This window comes from Poromitra crassiceps (genome assembly GCF_964638095.1).
Source record: "Poromitra crassiceps genome assembly, chromosome: 4".
In the NCBI taxonomy this organism is placed as follows: Eukaryota; Metazoa; Chordata; class Actinopteri; order Beryciformes; family Melamphaidae; genus Poromitra; species Poromitra crassiceps.
The window spans coordinates 15,649,027-15,666,819 of NC_139626.1; the positions used below are offsets into that span (position 1 = coordinate 15,649,027).

Consider the following 17,793-nt stretch of genomic DNA (forward strand, 5'->3'; position numbering starts at 1 on the left):
GGGTGACGTTCACCTTCGGCACGCTGCCCCAAACCAAGGTGGTGTCGGTGGCTTTGCTCTGCGTTGGCGTGGTGATGCTCCTGGTGGCCGCCGTGTGCTGGCGCACACACAGGCAGAAGAGGAGGAAGAAGAAGGAAGGGGTGTTCTTCAGCTCCGAACAGGGCACTTTGTGATGGAGAGGTGGAGGAACAGGGCATTTTGTGATGGAGAGGTGGATGAACAGGGCACTTTGTGATGGAGAGGTGGAGGAACAGGGCACTTTGTGATGGAGAGGTGGAGGAACAGGGCACTTTGTGATGGAGAGGTGGAGGAACAGGGCACTTTGTGATGGAGAGGTGGAGGAACAGGGCACTTTGTGATGGAGAGGTGGAGGAACAGGGCACTTTGTGGTGGAGAGGTGGATGAACAGGGCACTTTGTGATGGAGAGGTGGAGCAACAGGGCACTTTGTGATGGAGAGGTGGAGGAACAAACGTTTCTTCTCTGTACTAGGATGGAGGGATAGAGCTGGATCCATGAAGCAATGCCGTCATATTTCGGTCCGATGGGAACTTTGTGACAGTGTCGATGGAGGGTGAAGCAGACAGATGCGTATTGAGACCTAAGCAGGAGGAATCAAGTGGATACCTGAAATGTTCATCATTAATCTCGCGACACCAGACAATCGGGAGATCTCCGGGATTTCTAAATGCAAGACAGTTGGTAGAACGGCGACGAGAACATCCACTAACAAACCTACGCCCCTTTGTCACCTTGCCAGCAATGATGCTCTCCCCACATGACCCCATGTAATGAAACAAAGTGAAGATACAGCCAATCACTTTGTAATCCGGAGAGAGCCAAACATCACAAATGGAACAACATGACCTTATACATACACGTTTGATTCCGTTTGATCTGTTTACAAGCACACGACTTCCGCATGTCACCGCACCCTCTGCATGACGGGCCGCTCTGAACACTCTCTAGTTGAGCAAAGCGTTTCGATGGTCCTCAGTCTCTAGTTGAGCAAAGCGTTTAGAGACTGAGAACTGAGTCTATAGTTCATCATAGCCATCATTTAGACAGCTTAAGGAGAGGGGAGAGAAACGTCACACAAAAATCCTCTATGTTGAGAGAAACTCCAATCCTCTCTTGTCTTATTCTGTCCATACAGGAGCCATGGGTTTGGCTAATGGAGATGCGGTGGAGCGGGGAACCCTGGGGGGAACTTGAATCGATCATAATCCTCCATTACTGGCCTCTTTGTGTCAGGGAAATGGATGATGTAGGGGCTCCTCAGGACCTGGGACATGGAACTTGATATGTGACTTATTTCACACCAGAGCCCAGCTGACAGGACAGATTGGATTGTGATGTGTGACGATGGACAGATGTCTCGCTGACTGATGTCCTGCCAAGCAACATCTGATCATCCTCCATCACAGTATGACAGAAACAGGAAAAGTCACACTGGTGTCCATGTGTGTGTGTGTGCAAGTTTGTGTGTGCGTTATTATTATTTATTTTTTTACAGATCCAGTATTCTTAAGTGCAAGTTATGTTTTCCATATGGACACTCGCACGGAAATGAGAGACACGGAATCGTGACGAGAAAACGTTTGGAGCTTTTATACTCCATTAAAGCCTCCACTTTGTTACAAGATTTGGGATGTGCACAGCCAGGCACAAACTCAAAGGGACGTGTCTGCTGGTGTGACATCACACGGCTTTACTGTTTTCTTTACACTAGCCTAAACGCTAGGGAAGCTAATGACCAGAAGGTTGCCGGTTTGAAACCTGGCTGAGTAAATCTGGCAAGGAGAAGTGAATGAAACACACTTTCCCCTCCATAAACACCCACCTCTTTTGGTGCCTGATAGCAAGACTGTGACTCAGAGTCCTACACCAGCTGCTTCAGTGGAGCTGCTCATTAGGCAAAAGACAGGCTGTACTGGGAAAGTGAAGGAGGGCATTGAAGACAAAAGTGTCTACACAGCAAATTATCCTGGTAAGGCTTAAAACCCAATGAAATGAAAAATAACTATATTTTACCCATACCCACCTTTACCTATATATCATAGAAATTTTATATAAAAATAAGCAGGCTATCTCTTTCCAGTAAACAACACATTCCTGTTGATGACTTGAAGGCGCCTGCAAAGTTTTCATCCAATGAAATTGTGATAACCATTGGGATTATTCCCCCACCTCTTTTTTCCAGTTCAGATAATAACATGGACAAAGGCACATTTTAGGTTTCCCAGATGGGGCGATGCAGGCAGCCGAGCATAGACTGCTGTCCATGTTTGATCTTCTTATATATCTCATTAATATTCAAATGACCCCATCCCGCTGGTGTAATTAGTCAATTAACCAATTAGTCGATCAACAGAAAATGTATCACCAACTGTTCTTTTATATTTATAATTGATAATAATTCATTTATATTTTCTCGCTTCACAGTTTTGTGACATTTTATAGACCAAACGACTAATAAATCGATAATAAAAAATAATCTGTTGCAGCTATGGTTGCAGCCCTAACATCATGGAAGCAAATCACGCTCGCTATGCCATTCCACGGGGTCTTTAAAGAATTATATACACACATGCACAGTCTCCCTTTCATGTCCTTTATTTTTTTGTCAGCATCTCTTCTTTGTGTTGCCAGACACAAAGGTCAACACCCCCCCCAAACCATCAACCATCATCAACCACCAGTCTGTGAAGTATGAACCTTTGGAGCAGTGAGTTGCACTTTCAGTCCCTGCAGCCCCAGAGAGACAGCAGATGAAAAGCCGGTCCCCTTGAAGACCGACAGGGAAGAAGTGTAGGTCAGTCTCTTCCTTGGCTATCGATCCTCCACTCAGCAAAGCCATTCCCCTCCTCCCTCTGCTCCTCGCCTCCAGCTGAACCCAGCAGAGCCGATGGACATTTCCCAGTAAACACTACCTTCTCTCACAGAGGGAAGTCCAACCTTCTCCTCTTTTCCCCTCATTTGTTTTTCTCCGGCTATCCAGGGAAGGACTTTATATCACCCCAGTCGCCAGAATCAAATGTTGCCATGTTACGTCGATGCATTGAATCTCAACGTTTCTGACAGGGTGTCGAGGTCAGAGGTCAGGGGGTGGCAGAGGGCAGAAACATGTCCCTGAAGTGGAAAACATGCGACCCCATCAGAGCCCGCGCCGGATGCGCCGAGGGCTACCTACTGGCGAGCCTGCCGGCACAGCTGGGGAGATAACAGGAGAGAGTGAAAGCTATGACCAAGTAGTATAATGCACTACATTCTCAAGCTGACAAGCTGACGTTCGAGTATAGGTCTAGCTGCCGTCGACAACGCTCCAAGTCGAGGCTGACGTTGTAGCACGTTTCCAGCTTTAGACACCAGAGTTTAGACACCAGACTTTGATCTCCAGCGTTTCCAAGGTCTACATTTCAATTCAATTCAATTTATTTGTCCACAATGTGGAAATTTGTCTTTGGCTTCACAGGTTTGCTTGTGTACAGAGAGGAATACATTACATTTCAACATGGGAGACAAATACATTACATTTCAACAAACACCAGGGTACACAGTACAGAACACAGGGATTGACAGGATGAAAACATAATACAACATGGAACAGGGACACACATACAGGCAGTGATAACGGACATGGTTCTTATGTGGATGGGGTTTATGAATTTAGCAGGTTTATTGCATTTGGTATGAAGGATTTTTTGTAGATGTTTTTGGTTGCAGCGGGGACACTGTAGCGTCTTCCTGAGGGCAGTTTTGTGAACACAGAGAAGAGGGGATGTGCTGGGTCAGACACAATTTGTCTGGCTTTCCGTTTCGCTCGTTTTTTATATATCGATCCCAGTTGCTCCTGGTCCTTTCCAATAATTTTACTCACCATGTTTGTTATTCGTGACAGTCTGTTTCTATTCATGGCTCCTAGATTTCCATACCATGTGCACATATCAAAGGTCAGGATACTTTCAACAAGGCTCTTGTAAACTGTCTCTAGAATGGCTTTGCTTATTCTATATGTCTCTAATTTCCTAATTAGATACAGGCGTTGCATTGCTCTTTTAAATATGTAGTCGTGTTGGCTGTGAAACTTAAATTAGAGTCGAACAAGGTTCCTAAGTATTTAAATTCTTCCACATTTTCGACAGGCTGGTTGTCGATCAGTACAGGTGTAAAGATGTGTCCAGCGTTCCTGTGGCTCGCAATGACTAGCTCCCTAGTCTTCGTGCCATTTATGAGGAGGGCACAGTCATCACACCACTTTACAAGCTGTTCTATGTGATGGAAATAGGTGGATTGACCGCTTGTGTCCCCTGTCCTCATGAGTCCCACTAGCGCCATATCATCGGCGTATTTATACAATTGGCAGATTGTACAGACCCTAGTCAGTCACATTTAACCTTTTATTTTATTTTTATTTAATTAACCCCGAACCCAAACCATGACCTTAACCATACCCACGTTGTTTTTGTTTCACTTGATGTACAGCGGCAGCCATTGTGGAAGCCCTCCTTCATGCATTTCTCCTGCCGCTATCTTGCGTTAGCACTGGAGATGTCACACAGTAGGACCAAACTACTCTGAGAAGTGTCTCTGAACTCATGAGCTACCAGACCCTTCCTTATACCTTGCAACAGGACGGAGCCAAGATGTAGCAGTAATTCAGCGGGAAAATCAAGTAGAACGACAATGGTTATTATAGCAGTGTCATTGAATTTGATTCATGGGAGTACATGGACCGTGGTCCTTAGCAACAGGAGGTTGAGGATTCGAGAAGTTGACCGTCATGTTATTGTGTTTGATTGCTGACTTTTCGATCGCTATCTGTTTGTTGTCAGTGAGAATCAGAGTCAGAATCTAGTTAGTTTTTGTGTTCCCTCTTTCATTTTAGAAAGTCTGCCCACTACAGTTAGGCCTATCGTACAGAGCAACAGCTGTGGAAGTGTGCTTCTGTGTGTGTGTGTGTGTGTGTGTGTGTGTGTGTGTGTGTGTGTGTGTGTGTGTGTGTGTGTGTGTGTGTGTTGGGGGGGGGGGGGGTCATGAAATACCACATGCACTTGGTTTAATCGTTAGGGTTTTCCCCTCCCTCCTCCTCCATGCCAATGTTCCAGTTTGATGCGGTGCTGCTTGCTTGATTTGTTCATAAAACCTGAGCTGATCGAAGCGAATCCGTCACAAACTGCATACATCCTCCCTCTCAAATACTGTACAATCCTAAACAACATATCATAAATGATAGGTACTGTGTCTAAGAAAGTAGCCACATTTCTGAATGTTTACCGTGTCTACAGTAAATGTCTTATGAACATCTTTATATGGACTGTAAAGACTATTTATGTATAATAATCTATTTTCGCTAGACAGAAGACATCTATCTCTTTGAGGGAGTTGAGTGACTGTGTCGAATGTAATTACAGCTCTCTCTCGTCGTGATGATTTCACGCCTGTTGCCATGAGTATGAATTGAAATTGTTTCATTCCAAAATGAGATACAGTATCAGAATAGTTATATTTTTTTATATGTCTGATTAACATTGTACCCCCCCCCCCCCCCCATCCCCCCCAAAAATAAAAAATAAAAGAAAATATAGTTTTGGAATTAATCTAGTCAGTTGTCCAAGTGGTCAGTTTGTTGGCATGGCCAGCTTGTCTTTCAGTGCCTTTTAATTGTGATGTGGATATTCCTCTGTAATAGGTGCTGCAAGAGTACCAGTGCCAGTAATCAAGTAGCCCAAAAGAAGCAGATATGTCTCTGTAATAGGTGCTGTAAGAGTACCAGTGCCAGTAATCAAGTAGCCCAATAGAAGCAGATATGTCTCTGTAATAGGTGCTGTAAGAGTACCAGTGCCAGTAATCAAGTAGCCCAAAAGAAGCAGATATGTCTCTGTAATAGGTGCTGTAAGAGTACCAGTGCCAGTAATCAAGTAGCCCAATAGAAGCAGATATGTCTTCTCTGTAATAGGTGCTGTAAGAGTACCAGTGCCAGTAATCAAGTAGCCCAATAGAAGCAGATATGTCTCTGTAATAGGTGCTGTAAGAGTACCAGTGCCAGTAATCAAGTAGCCCAAAAGAAGCAGATATGTCTCTGTAATAGGTGCTGTAAGAGTACCAGTGCCAGTAATCAAGTAGCCCAAAAGAAGCAGATATGTCTCTGTAATAGGTGCTGTAAGAGTACCAGTGCCAGTAATCAAATAGCCCAATAGAAGCAGATATGTCTCTGTAATAGGTGCTGTAAGAGTACCAGTGCCAGTAATCAAGTAGCCCAATTAGAAGCAGATATGTCTCTGTAATAGGTGCTGTAAGAGTACCAGTGCCAGTAATCAAGTAGCCCAATAGAAGCAGATATGTCTCTGTAATAGGTGCTGTAAGAGTACCAGTGCCAGTAACAAGTAGCCCAAAAGAAGCAGATATGTCTCTGTAATAGGTGCTGTAAGAGTACCAGTGCCAGTAATCAAGTAGCCCAATAGAAGCAGATATGTCTCTGTAATAGGTGCTGTAAGAGTACCAGTGCCAGTAATCAAGTAGCCCAATAGAAGCAGATATGTCTCTGTAATAGGTGCTGTAAGAGTACCAGTGCCAGTAATCAAGTAGCCCAATAAAAGCAGATATGTTTCCATTTATTTCAGTCAAGTCACTTTCATAAATTAAATTAAATACCAAATATATTTGTCGAGTTGTTTATTTTTCTGACTCTCTTAAATGTCCGTAAGATTGTACATTTTTTGCTGTTTACTGTAAGATGATAGAAGCCTATTTGCCAGCACTGAATTAAATTCAAAATCTGATTTTGGAAACAAGCTGTATGATTATTATTGCTGTCCGTTTGCAAAGAGTTTCTGTTCACCGTGCTGGGAAAGTGAGTCATTGTAGAAGACTTTTATGGACGTTTAGCGAGATGTTAACAACGGCACCTTTGAGGGACATGCCACCATGTTGGAAGAGTGATAACAAAATTAAAGATTGAATCATTGTCACCTCTTCTTCGCTGACCTATTCACTGATAGTCACCTATAGAACCAGATGCGTCACAAATCTCCAAGTGACAACAACTGTCGTCATAGAGGTCCACTGGCTCTGTGCAAATAATGACTAAACCAGAGTAGAACAAGAGAGATACCTAAGTGAAAAAGATTGTTGTGGTGTGGGTGCAGGCCAATTAATAGGTAAAAGTGAATCATCCAATACAGTATACTTGGGGGGCACGGCGGTGCAGTGGTAAGCGCTGTCGCCTCACAGCTCGAAGGTCCTGGGTTCGATTCCCACCTGGGACACTGTGAGCGCAGAAGGAGTGCGTGCCCGTCCGCATGTCCTTGAGTGCCCGCCGGCGAAAGGTTCCTTTCTGTGTGGAGTTTGCATGTTCTCCCCATGCCCCCTGGGGGTTTCCTTCATATAGGAACCCCTTCACCAAAACATGCAATATCCTGGTTGCTGATGTGGTGCCTCCTCTGGTCGTTAAGGGCGCCTGTTCAGAAGGAGGGGAACTCGTTGGAATAGCGTGATCCTCCCATGTGCTATGTCCTACCGGTGAAGCTTCCCCTGTCAGGTGAAAAGAAGCGGCTGGCTACTGCCCATGTCTCGGAGGAAGCATGGAGCCAGTTTCGGCTCTCCCCAGATCGGCAGAGGGTGGAGCAGCAACCAGGATAAATAAATTAAAATTAGCACTAATGGGGGATAAAAATGGGATAAAGAAATGGGGGGGGGGGTCACTAACAACTAACAACTCATAGCTAGGTAAATAGCCAGCAGGCTCATTTAGCAAAGACACCGATCGATCAATCGATCAATCAATCAATCAATTTGATATACATCTACATACATCTTCTATACATCCACCCTCACATAGCTACAGTCAGTGTCTAGAAAGGATTCTCTCCATCTCTCCCTCTGGACCGAGCTAAAAATAGCCCAGGCTGTCGGAAGCAAGATGGTGATGGTGGGGGTTTGCTGGTGGGGAGCCATGGTGGGGAGCAGGAGGTGTGAGAGTTAAAGGGATAGTTCACATCTTTTGATATGGAGTTGTACTGTTATGAGGTAGCCTGACAGTCAGTGTACTACATGCAGTAGAATGCAGCCAGCGTGGTGGTCCCAGTTTGGAGAAATGGAGACTGGCCGCGAGAGGGTCACAAGAAAAACGTAAAAGAAGAAGGAAAGAAAGAAAGAAAGAAAGAAAGAAAGAAAGAAAGAAAGAAAGAAAGAAAGAAAGAAAGAAAGAAAGAAAGAAAGAAAGAAAGAAAGAAAGAAAAAGAGAAAAAACTTAAATGCTTCCATATTGCTCACCTGGCGTCTCCACAAGCCCTGAGATGACAAGTTGACTTGAAAATGTAATTTATACCCTGTTTTTAGCTGAAGCTTCACTGTAGCCAGGTGCTCAAGTAATAAGGGAGCAGTTACTGTAACCTGCTACAGTGCAGATTTCAGCTAAAAACAGGGTGCAAATGACCTCTTTTCAAGTCGACTTGGCATCTCAGGAGTTGGAGACTTGAATTACGCCAGGAATGAGTCCGGAAGTATACTTCCAGGTTCTTCAGTGGAAAAGTCTATGGGATTTAACATGGGGTTTTCGCTTAAATGCATAAAATAAGGTCTGTGTGGTTAACAAAAGTTTATGGGAATGCGAATCTGCGTTCTGCATGATAACCTTCACAAACGTGAATAACTTTTATGACTTTTGGAACGTAAATGTGAGTTTGTTTAAAGTTGTTTAAAGTCCCGGTGGAGTGGTGTTTGCCATGTTTAAGCACCGTGATTGGCCCGAAGGTCCAAACACCGCCCAGCCGGGAAACTCTCTGTCTATCGCTCCCCCTCCCTCTCTCTCTATCGCCCCCCCCCTCTCTCTATCGCTCGCTCCCTCTCTCTATATATATATATATCGCCCCCCCCCTCTCTCTCTATCGCTCGCTCCCTCTCTCTTTCTATCGCTCGCTCCCTCTATATCGCTCCCCCGCCTCTTTCTATCGTTCGCTCCCTCTCTCTATATATATATATCGCTCCCCCCCCTCTCTCTCTATCACTCGCTCCCTCTTTCTTTCTATCGTTCGCTCCCTCTCTCTTTCTATCGCTCGCTCCCTCTCTCTATATATATATATCGCTCCCCCGCCTCTTTCTATCGTTCGCTCCCTCTCTCTATATATATATATCGCTCCCCCCCCTCTCTCTCTATCACTCGCTCCCTCTCTCTTTCTATCGCTCGCTCCCTCTCTCTTTCTATCGCTCGCTCCCTCTCTCTCTATACGTATATATATATATCGCTTGCCCCCCCTCTCTCTCTCTATCGCTCGCTCCCTCTCTCTTTCTATCGCTCGCTCCCTCTCTCTTTCTATCGCTCGCTCCCTCTCTCTCTATACGTATATATATATATCGCTTGCCCCCCCTCTCTCTCTCTATCGCTCGCTCCCTCTCTCTCTCTATCGCTCGCTCCCTCTCTCTCTATACGTATATATATATATCGCTTGCCCCCCCTCTCTCTCTCTATCGCTCGCTCCCTCTCTCTCTCTATCGCTCGCTCCCTCTCTCTCTATACGTATATATATATATCGCTCCCCCCCCTCTCTCTCTATCACTTGCTCCCTCTCTCTCTCTATCGCTCGCTCCCTCTTTCTTTCTATCGCTCGCTCCCTCTCTCTATCGCTCGCTCCCTCTCTCTCTATACGTATATATATATATCGCTTGCCCCCCCTCTCTCTCTCTATCGCTCGCTCCCTCTCTCTCTCTATCGCTCGCTCCCTCTTTCTTTCTATCGTTCGCTCCCTCTCTCTTTCTATCGCTCGCTCCCTCTTTCTTTCTATCGTTCGCTCCCTCTCTCTTTCTATCGCTCGCTCCCTCTCTCTATATATATATATCGCTCCCCCGCCTCTTTCTATCGTTCGCTCCCTCTCTCTATATATATATATCGCTCCCCCCCCTCTCTCTCTATCACTCGCTCCCTCTCTCTCTCTATCACTTGCTCCCTCTCTCTCTCTATCGCTCGCTCCCTCTTTCTTTCTATCGCTCGCTCCCTCTCTCTTTCTATCGCTCGCTCCCTCTCTCTCTATACGTATATATATATATCGCTTGCCCCCCCTCTCTCTCTCTATCGCTCGCTCCCTCTCTTTCTATCGCTCGCTCCCTCTCTCTCTCTATATATATCGCTCCCCCCCTCTCTCTCTCTATCGCTCGCTCCCTCTCTCTTTCTATCGCTCGCTCCCTCTCTCTCTATATATATATATATCGCCCCCCCCCTCTCTCTCTATCGCTCGCTCCCTCTCTCTTTCTATCGCTCGCTCCCTCTCTCTATATATATATATATCGCTCGCCCCCCCCTCTCTCTCTCTCTCTCTATCGCTCGCTCACTCCCTCTCTCTCTGTCGGAGGCTAATAAAATGTTGTGTATCTGGAGAGAGCAGCTGTCTAACTCACTAATCAATGGCTGCTATGGTGAAAATACTCTGGACAGTTAAATTACACACACACACACACACACACACACACACACACACACACACACACACACACACACACACACACACACACATACACACACACACACACACACACACACACACACACACACACTCACAAGCACACACACACACAAGCACACACACACACAAGCACACACACACAAGCACACACATGCACGAACACACACACAAGCACACATGCACAAACACACTGTCACTCCTACACTCTCGCACACACACACTGTACAGTGCAATTACAGTGCAGCTTGGGCCTGTCACTGTCACTGAGTCACTGCCCTGCAATATGCACACCCACATGGCACATGGCACACATGCACACCCACATGGCACACATGCACACCCACATGGCACATGCCAGACAGATGTACAGAACTACACACACGCACACACACACACACATGAACGGACACTCAATTCGGAACAACAACTTGAAACTCAACAAAAATGTTGGTAGCCTACACGGCTTGCCAACTTGACGTCATATACGCAGAAACCATAGAGGCAGAAACATGGCGGACAAAAGTAGATGCTTTGTTGACTAATAGTTGCAGTCCACGTGGATTAGTTAGAAAGGTTACAGCATTAATCGTGATTTGTTGTACACAATCCGACCATTCTGACACCAACATGAACACGGTGCCGCGTCTATGTGCCGACAGGCCGCAGTGCCGACAGGTCGCAATGCCGATAGCCCACAAGCAGAACCAGCTGAGCGAGGCGGCGTGCAGCGTGTCGGTGGAGCTAACCTCTCCCGGTGCCATGGCACGAGTCCGATACCTCACGAGTCCGACACCTCACGAGTCCGAAAAAAGAGGCTAACCTCCCCCAGACCCTAACCCAAAACCTAACCTCTCCCACCCCCACGCCTAAACCTAACCTCCCCCAGACCCTAACCCAAAACCTAACCTCTCCCACCCCCACGCCTAAACCTAACCTCCCCCAGACCCTAACCCAAAACCATGAGGTGTCGGACTCGTGAGGTATCGGACTCGTGAGGTATCGGACTAGGGGGCAGTCCCCCCTCTCCCAGCCCCCACGCCAAACCTAACCTCCCCCCATGCCTAAACCTAACCTCCCGCAGACCCTAACCCAAAACCTAACCTCTCCCACCCCCACGCCTAAACCTACCTACGGTCGGCATTGCGGGTGGTCGGCATAGCGGGTGGACCCCCATGAACACACCGAACAACTTAGGACCAAAAATAAAATAGGACCATCTGAGGAGCACATGAATGTAGCATAACTTCAAACACTCACTGTAGGGACCGCCTCCTCCTTCCTCGGACGCTAATTGGTCTGAACCAAACAAATAGCAGGATGGATTTGTTGTGTGATCTTGTTCTCACACAAATCCAGCTGTCTTGCAAGGTTAGGCTAACGCTACTTAGCCACAAAAACGTTTTTTTGTTGTTGCTCCGGCCACTGTGGTTTAACTCAACTAATCAGATCATTTTTTGCCTCCAGAGCAGCATGAATTTGAACTTTGGCCTATATTCCTGTCTATAGCTAAACTTAATCTTTTTTATTATGGTGTTCCACATTGCCATTATCACACCTAATGGTTATTCCTATCAAAACCACTGTGCTGTCTTTTAATAATTTACGCTGTCTTTTAATAATTTACGATGACATTTACAGTACAATAAAGGGGTTGACTAACTAACAGCTCTGACCTAATTTCTGGTGTTTGTTATGTATTTGCTCTAGATCCTCTTTTCATTATCAACTGAAGTGTAACAAAACAACAACATTATTTACCAGTGGTTGTGAGATCATGTGGCTCAGTCCGCTGTCTGTAGCCCCAGGTAGAAACACAATTATTTTTTCTAGAGGGCTGTGATTGGTCATTTCTCCTGTTAATCTCCTGATACCATGGTTATACAAATCAAATGGCTGTAGCAGATGATAATTATTAACATAATGCTGTCTTTCATTGAGTTTTTAGGGGTCGTTTTGTTTCCCTTTGAGGACGTTGGGGGCTGGATTGAGATGGTCCAGGGGTTGGATTTTATTTGTGGACTTTAGCTCGGCTTTTAATTCAATGAAGATTATCCTCCTGAAAAGGCTAGGCCGATCTCAGTGTCAACAAGGGGCTAATTCTCTGGATCAGAGATTTTCTTTCTTGCCGCCCACAGAGGGTCTCTGTCAGTGGGAGTCTTTCAGATATGCTCACTCTCAGCACAGGCTGTCCACAAGGCTCTGTCTTTTCTCCATTTTTATTTTCTCTTCTTACAAATGAATTTATGATCAATGAGAAACATTTCTGTTTGACGCTGACGACATGGCCTTAGTCGGCCTCCTGCAGAGGAAAGAGCCCTCTGGTGAAGCTGCCTATCTCGCCCACACTAAGGCTCTTGAATCATGGTGTAACATTAACCAGCTGGAAATCAACGTGGCTAAAACTAAAGAACTAATCATGTGCACCAAACAAGATCTGGCAACAGAGCCAGTTTTACTTGATGGCCAACACGTTGAAATTGTGAATAAATTCAAATATCTTGGTACAGTCGTCAGGTGAGCTTCTCTGAAGGAAGCGGAAGGACTCCGCAGTGTTAACTGGGGAGACGCCCAGGGTGATGGGGGAAGGGGGAGCTGCGTTCCTCCTGTAGTCCACAACCATCTTCACTGTCTTTTGACCATTGGACTCCAGGTTGTTTTGACTGCATAGTAACCAGATTCAACACTTCATCACAAAATAACATGATAAGATAACAATCTAACAATGTAAGATAGTTAGTGGGAGGATTTTTGCTACAGTACAGCTGAGGTATAGAAAAGGGCAACATCACAATTTAATTATGGCTTTTGTGATTTGAATTGGCAACTTTCTGCTCATATATGCCTCACTTCATGATGACGTCATTTTGCTTATGTCCCATGCTGTGGAAGGAAATCAAACATGCTCAAATCACATATTGAATTTGGGTCTGTGCGGACCATCTGCTACCTCTCCAGTTCTGTATAAAGGCTGAAGTGGGATGTAAGTGTTTGCTCTGGAAGGTTGCCATGGATCTTCAATCTATTTTTTCCAGACCTCTCTCCCGCCTCGCTTTCCTCTCGAAAACGTCTGTTTCTCCAGTCTGCTCGTCAGAATAAAATGTCGGCATTGTACGTTTTTGCAATGCCTGAATACATAATGTAGTTTCAGAACCAAAAATATGTTTCTAGATACTGTAAGTGTATATCGACACAACATACATAGAGTCTGCTATTGCAATAGGATGGTGGCTAGTAAGGGTGTTGTGGCCATGGTGGATGGAGGGCTTCTTCCTCATGCTGGTCACCAGCCTGGTCATACGAAACATGTGCAGTCGCCAGCCGCTTCTTTTCACCTGACAGCGAGGAGTTTCACCGGCAGGACGTAGAGCGTGGCAGGATCACGCTACTCCCCCCACTTTACTCCCCCCACACAGCAGGAAAAGCGACCAGGACTCATACCCCACCGGCTTCCCACCCGCAGACACGGCCAATTGTTTCTGTAGGAATGTCTGACCAAGCCAGAAGTACCGCTGCTGGGAATTGAACCCCAGGCCCTGCGGTGTTTAGTCGAGTGCTTTTACCTCTACTCACTCTACCAGACAGCCCTTACTTTGTGTCCTTTATCTCCAACCTTCACTCTGCAGATGACAGCTCACCCACAAGCTCCTCCACTTAGGTTAGAATCTGCTGCTTGCCATCTGTTGTTGTCAGAGACACATGCACACACACACACGCACACACACACACACACACACACACACACACACACACACACACACACACACACACACACACACACACACACACACACACACACAGGCATATAGACAGCATAGTCTATCTTTCTGGCCTCTGTAGTCTGCATGCTACGCCAGGTGAATTCATAACAGTGTGTCTGTTCTTATGAATGGACTGCAGGCAACCACATTATACACACAAACACACACAACAGCATGCATGCATTTTCACCCTGTGTTCCATAGTTGAGCAAATGACACTGATTGGCCTAATGAGGGCGTTATAAATCCAACATGCTATCTCAGACAGTACTGGTCAGATTTGGATGAAAGGGATGATGCGCTGTGTTTTGTCGTTTCAAAAGATTATCCTATTTGGCCTGATGGGGGCATTATAACTAAATGTTATAATTTCCAATCACCAATCAAATCACTACACCGGCGGGATGATGTCTTTTGGCACTGTGTTCTAGCTTTTCTAAAATTATGCTATTTGGCCTGATATTGGCGCTATAATTAAAGACCTTGATGTTTAAGTGCTAACTTAACTTAACTACTGGATCAATGATTGGGGGGGGGGACTTGACAGGTATTCTGGCATAAAAAAGAAATACTGATTGGCCTGATGAGGATGATATGATTGAAGGTCATCAGTCTGTATCTTACTCAGTCTGTATCTTACTCAGTCTGTATCTTACTCAGTCTGTATCATACTCAGTCTGTATCATACTCAGGAAGGTCAATGTTAATCAGAGAGGAGGCATCTCATCACTTTGAGATGCTCAGCTCCCAAACAGATGTTCACAGCTTTGTTCCTCTCACAGAGAGCCTGTTACAGTCATCATGTGTTATTACAGTCATCATGTATTTGTCCATCTGTTCAGCGGATTTGTGTCATCCTCCTAAAAACGGACACATGAAAAATGTTAATTTATGCAAATGTTAAATTAATTGCAACATGCGCTGCAGACCCCTTGTCACACTGTGTGGGTGTGTGGGAGGGCTGGATGTGTATTCCTGGATTGTTTGGGGAAACTGTCACAGGAGACAGAGAGAGATGGAGAGGAGGAAACACAGGAGACAGAGAGAGAGATGGAGAGGAGGAAACACAGGAGACAGAGAGAGATGGAGAGGAGGAAACACAGGAGACAGAGAGATGGAGAGGAGGAAACACAGGAGACAGAGAGAGATGGAGAGGAGGAAACACAGGAGACAGAGAGAGAGATGGAGAGGAGGAGACAGAGAGAGAGAGATGGAGAGGAGGAAACACAGGAGACAGAGAGAGATGAAGAGGAGGAAACACAGGAGAGAGAGAGAGAAAGAGATGGAGAGGAGGAAACACAGGAGACAGAGAGATGGAGAGGAGGAAACACAGGAGACAGAGAGAGATGGAGAGGAGGAAACACAGGAGACAGAGAGAGAGATGAAGAGGAGGAAACACAGGAGACAGAGAGAGATGGAGAGGAGGAAACACAGGAGACAGAGAGATGGAGAGGAGGAAACACAGGAGACAGAGATGGAGAGGAGGAAACACAGGAGAGAGATGGAGAGGAGGAAACACAGGAGACAGAGAGAGATGGAGAGGAGGAAACACAGGAGACAGAGAGAGATGGAGAGGAGACAGCAAGATGGAGAGGAGGAAACACAGGAGACAGAGAGATGGAGAGGAGGAAACACAGGAGACAGAGAGATGGAGAGCAGGAAACACAGGAGAGAGAGAGATGGAGAGGAGGAAACACAGGAGAGAGAGAGAGAGATGGAGAGGAGGAAACACAGGAGACAGAGAGAGAGATGGAGAGGAGGAAACACTGCAGGAGACAGAGGGATGGAGAGGGGGAAACAGGAGACAGAGAGAGTCGCTCGAGTGACATCACAATAAGTGCTCTAGTGACATCACTGATGACATCACAGTTGCTCAAGGGAGATCACTGGTGACATCACTGATGACATCACAATTGCTCACGTGACATCACTGATGTGATGACTGAGACTGGTAGAGTTTGAGAGAAGCAGAAAAGAGGACAAGTGTTGAGAAGAATTGTGACTGACACCACTTAGACAATTTTATTTAAAGAGATAGGAAGGTACAACACTAAATTCTAAAAATAAACATGGTAAGAGACTAAAACAAATTGGAGAAAACAGAGATGAGAAAAGTACACACATTCATTACTTAAGTAGAAGTACACTTGTATAAAAAAGACTACGGTATATATCTATACAAGTAAAAAAAAAAAAATTCTATCGGCTGTTTCTTCAAGTCAGTTTTTGTGGAGTATAAAGTCCATCATCACTTGTGGTAGTGGTAGAGAGTGGACTTGGTGCAGGCGATGTGTGCCCAGTGCTTGGCGGATCCGGATCCGACACACGTAGGACAGACTGCGAGGACATCTCTTGGCCTCCAGAAAGACCCCTAGTGCCTCGGGATCCGCCCTCTCCTCCAGCTGTGCCTGCTCACAGGTCACCAGGGCCGGGTCGGCGCAATGGTCCAGGAGCAGCTGGACGAAGGCCCCCTGACACCTGTTATGCAGCACCACCTCCAGCAGGGGAGAAGCCACATCACGGGTCAGAACGCCGGCCTGGAGCAGCAGGCGGAAGCAGTCCAGGTGGCTGGATGTAGCGCTGATGTAGAGAGGAGAACTCTTGAGGGTGTGAACGCTGTCCATGTCAACAGGAGCATGGAATCTGATGAGTTCTTGCAATATGTCCAGCCTTCCTGCCTGGGCAGCACAGTAGACTTGGGTGTCTGAGCCATGTCCTCTTCTGTTGGGGTCGGCTCCAGCTTCCAGGAGGATCCGGACACAGTCCAGGTGACTATGGTCCACGGCCCATTCGAGAGGCGTGCAGTCTATGTCATCAGCTAGGTCTACCTGGGCTCCCTGGGTGATCAGGTAGGCCACACAGTCAGCATGACCCTGGCTGGCTGCGAGCACCAGAGGGGTGTCCCTACCCCAGAACAGACACTCCTCATTTATCCGCGATCTTAAGCGGTCTTCCTGCAGCAGGGTCCTCAGTTTGTCCAGGTCTCCTGCCTCGGCGGCGTCATGGAGCCGCGAGTCGTCGCGAGTAGCTGCCATTCCTTCAACTCTTAGGAGTTGTAGCATCCACTTATTATGTGCTGGGTTATTTGAATTGGAACCCACCGCAGGTGATCGATCAGAACCACAGAGATGTCTTTAAGCTTTTATTGGGGCAATCCGGCAACCAATCTAGTACTTTGCAGTGAAACAACAGAGAACCCAAACAGTCTACTCCAAGAAGTTGGTCCTATTTATATCCTGGCATCTATGCAGTTATGACATCACTTCTGTCATCATCGATGACCTCACAGTTGCAGTGACATCATCGATGACGGTGTTCCAGTCCATGACATCAGATCATTATGTCAGCGGTTTGAATCTGGCCCGTGGGTGTTCCAATGTGTATGGTCTCATCAGTTGGTATGAGAGGGCCTTTTCTACAGGTGGAGGAAATCTCAATCCTATTATAAAAGGGAGCAAGTGGGCAATGTCTGTTTCAATGTTTGTGCCTCCACAGCTATGCCGTTTTACATGCGATCGGGCTGAAACTTTCAGGGGGTGTAAAGAGCACCCTAAAGAGGCCCTAATTACCTAATGATGT

General features: G+C 46.2%; 1 protein-coding gene and 1 pseudogene across 2 annotated transcripts in view; one reads left to right on the forward strand and one right to left on the reverse strand.

Moving 5' to 3' along the window:
• LOC310775334 (transmembrane protein 100-like) overlaps window positions 1–173 on the forward strand; it is a gene marked incomplete at both ends in the record, with an annotated part of 453 nt that extends 280 nt beyond the window's left edge. The window contains one exon of the mRNA XM_083635480.1: window positions 1–173. This exon is cut by the window's left edge and continues 280 nt beyond it. Coding sequence (XP_083491606.1) covers window positions 1–173 — 173 coding nt within the window.
• A 16,260-nt stretch (window positions 174–16,433) lies between these two features.
• On the reverse strand, window positions 16,434–17,249 carry LOC310775624 (ankyrin repeat and SOCS box protein 1 pseudogene; annotated as a pseudogene). The gene has a single exon. The product of its transcript is annotated as an ankyrin repeat and SOCS box protein 1 pseudogene (transcript).
• Window positions 17,250–17,793: the final 544 nt, after the last annotated feature.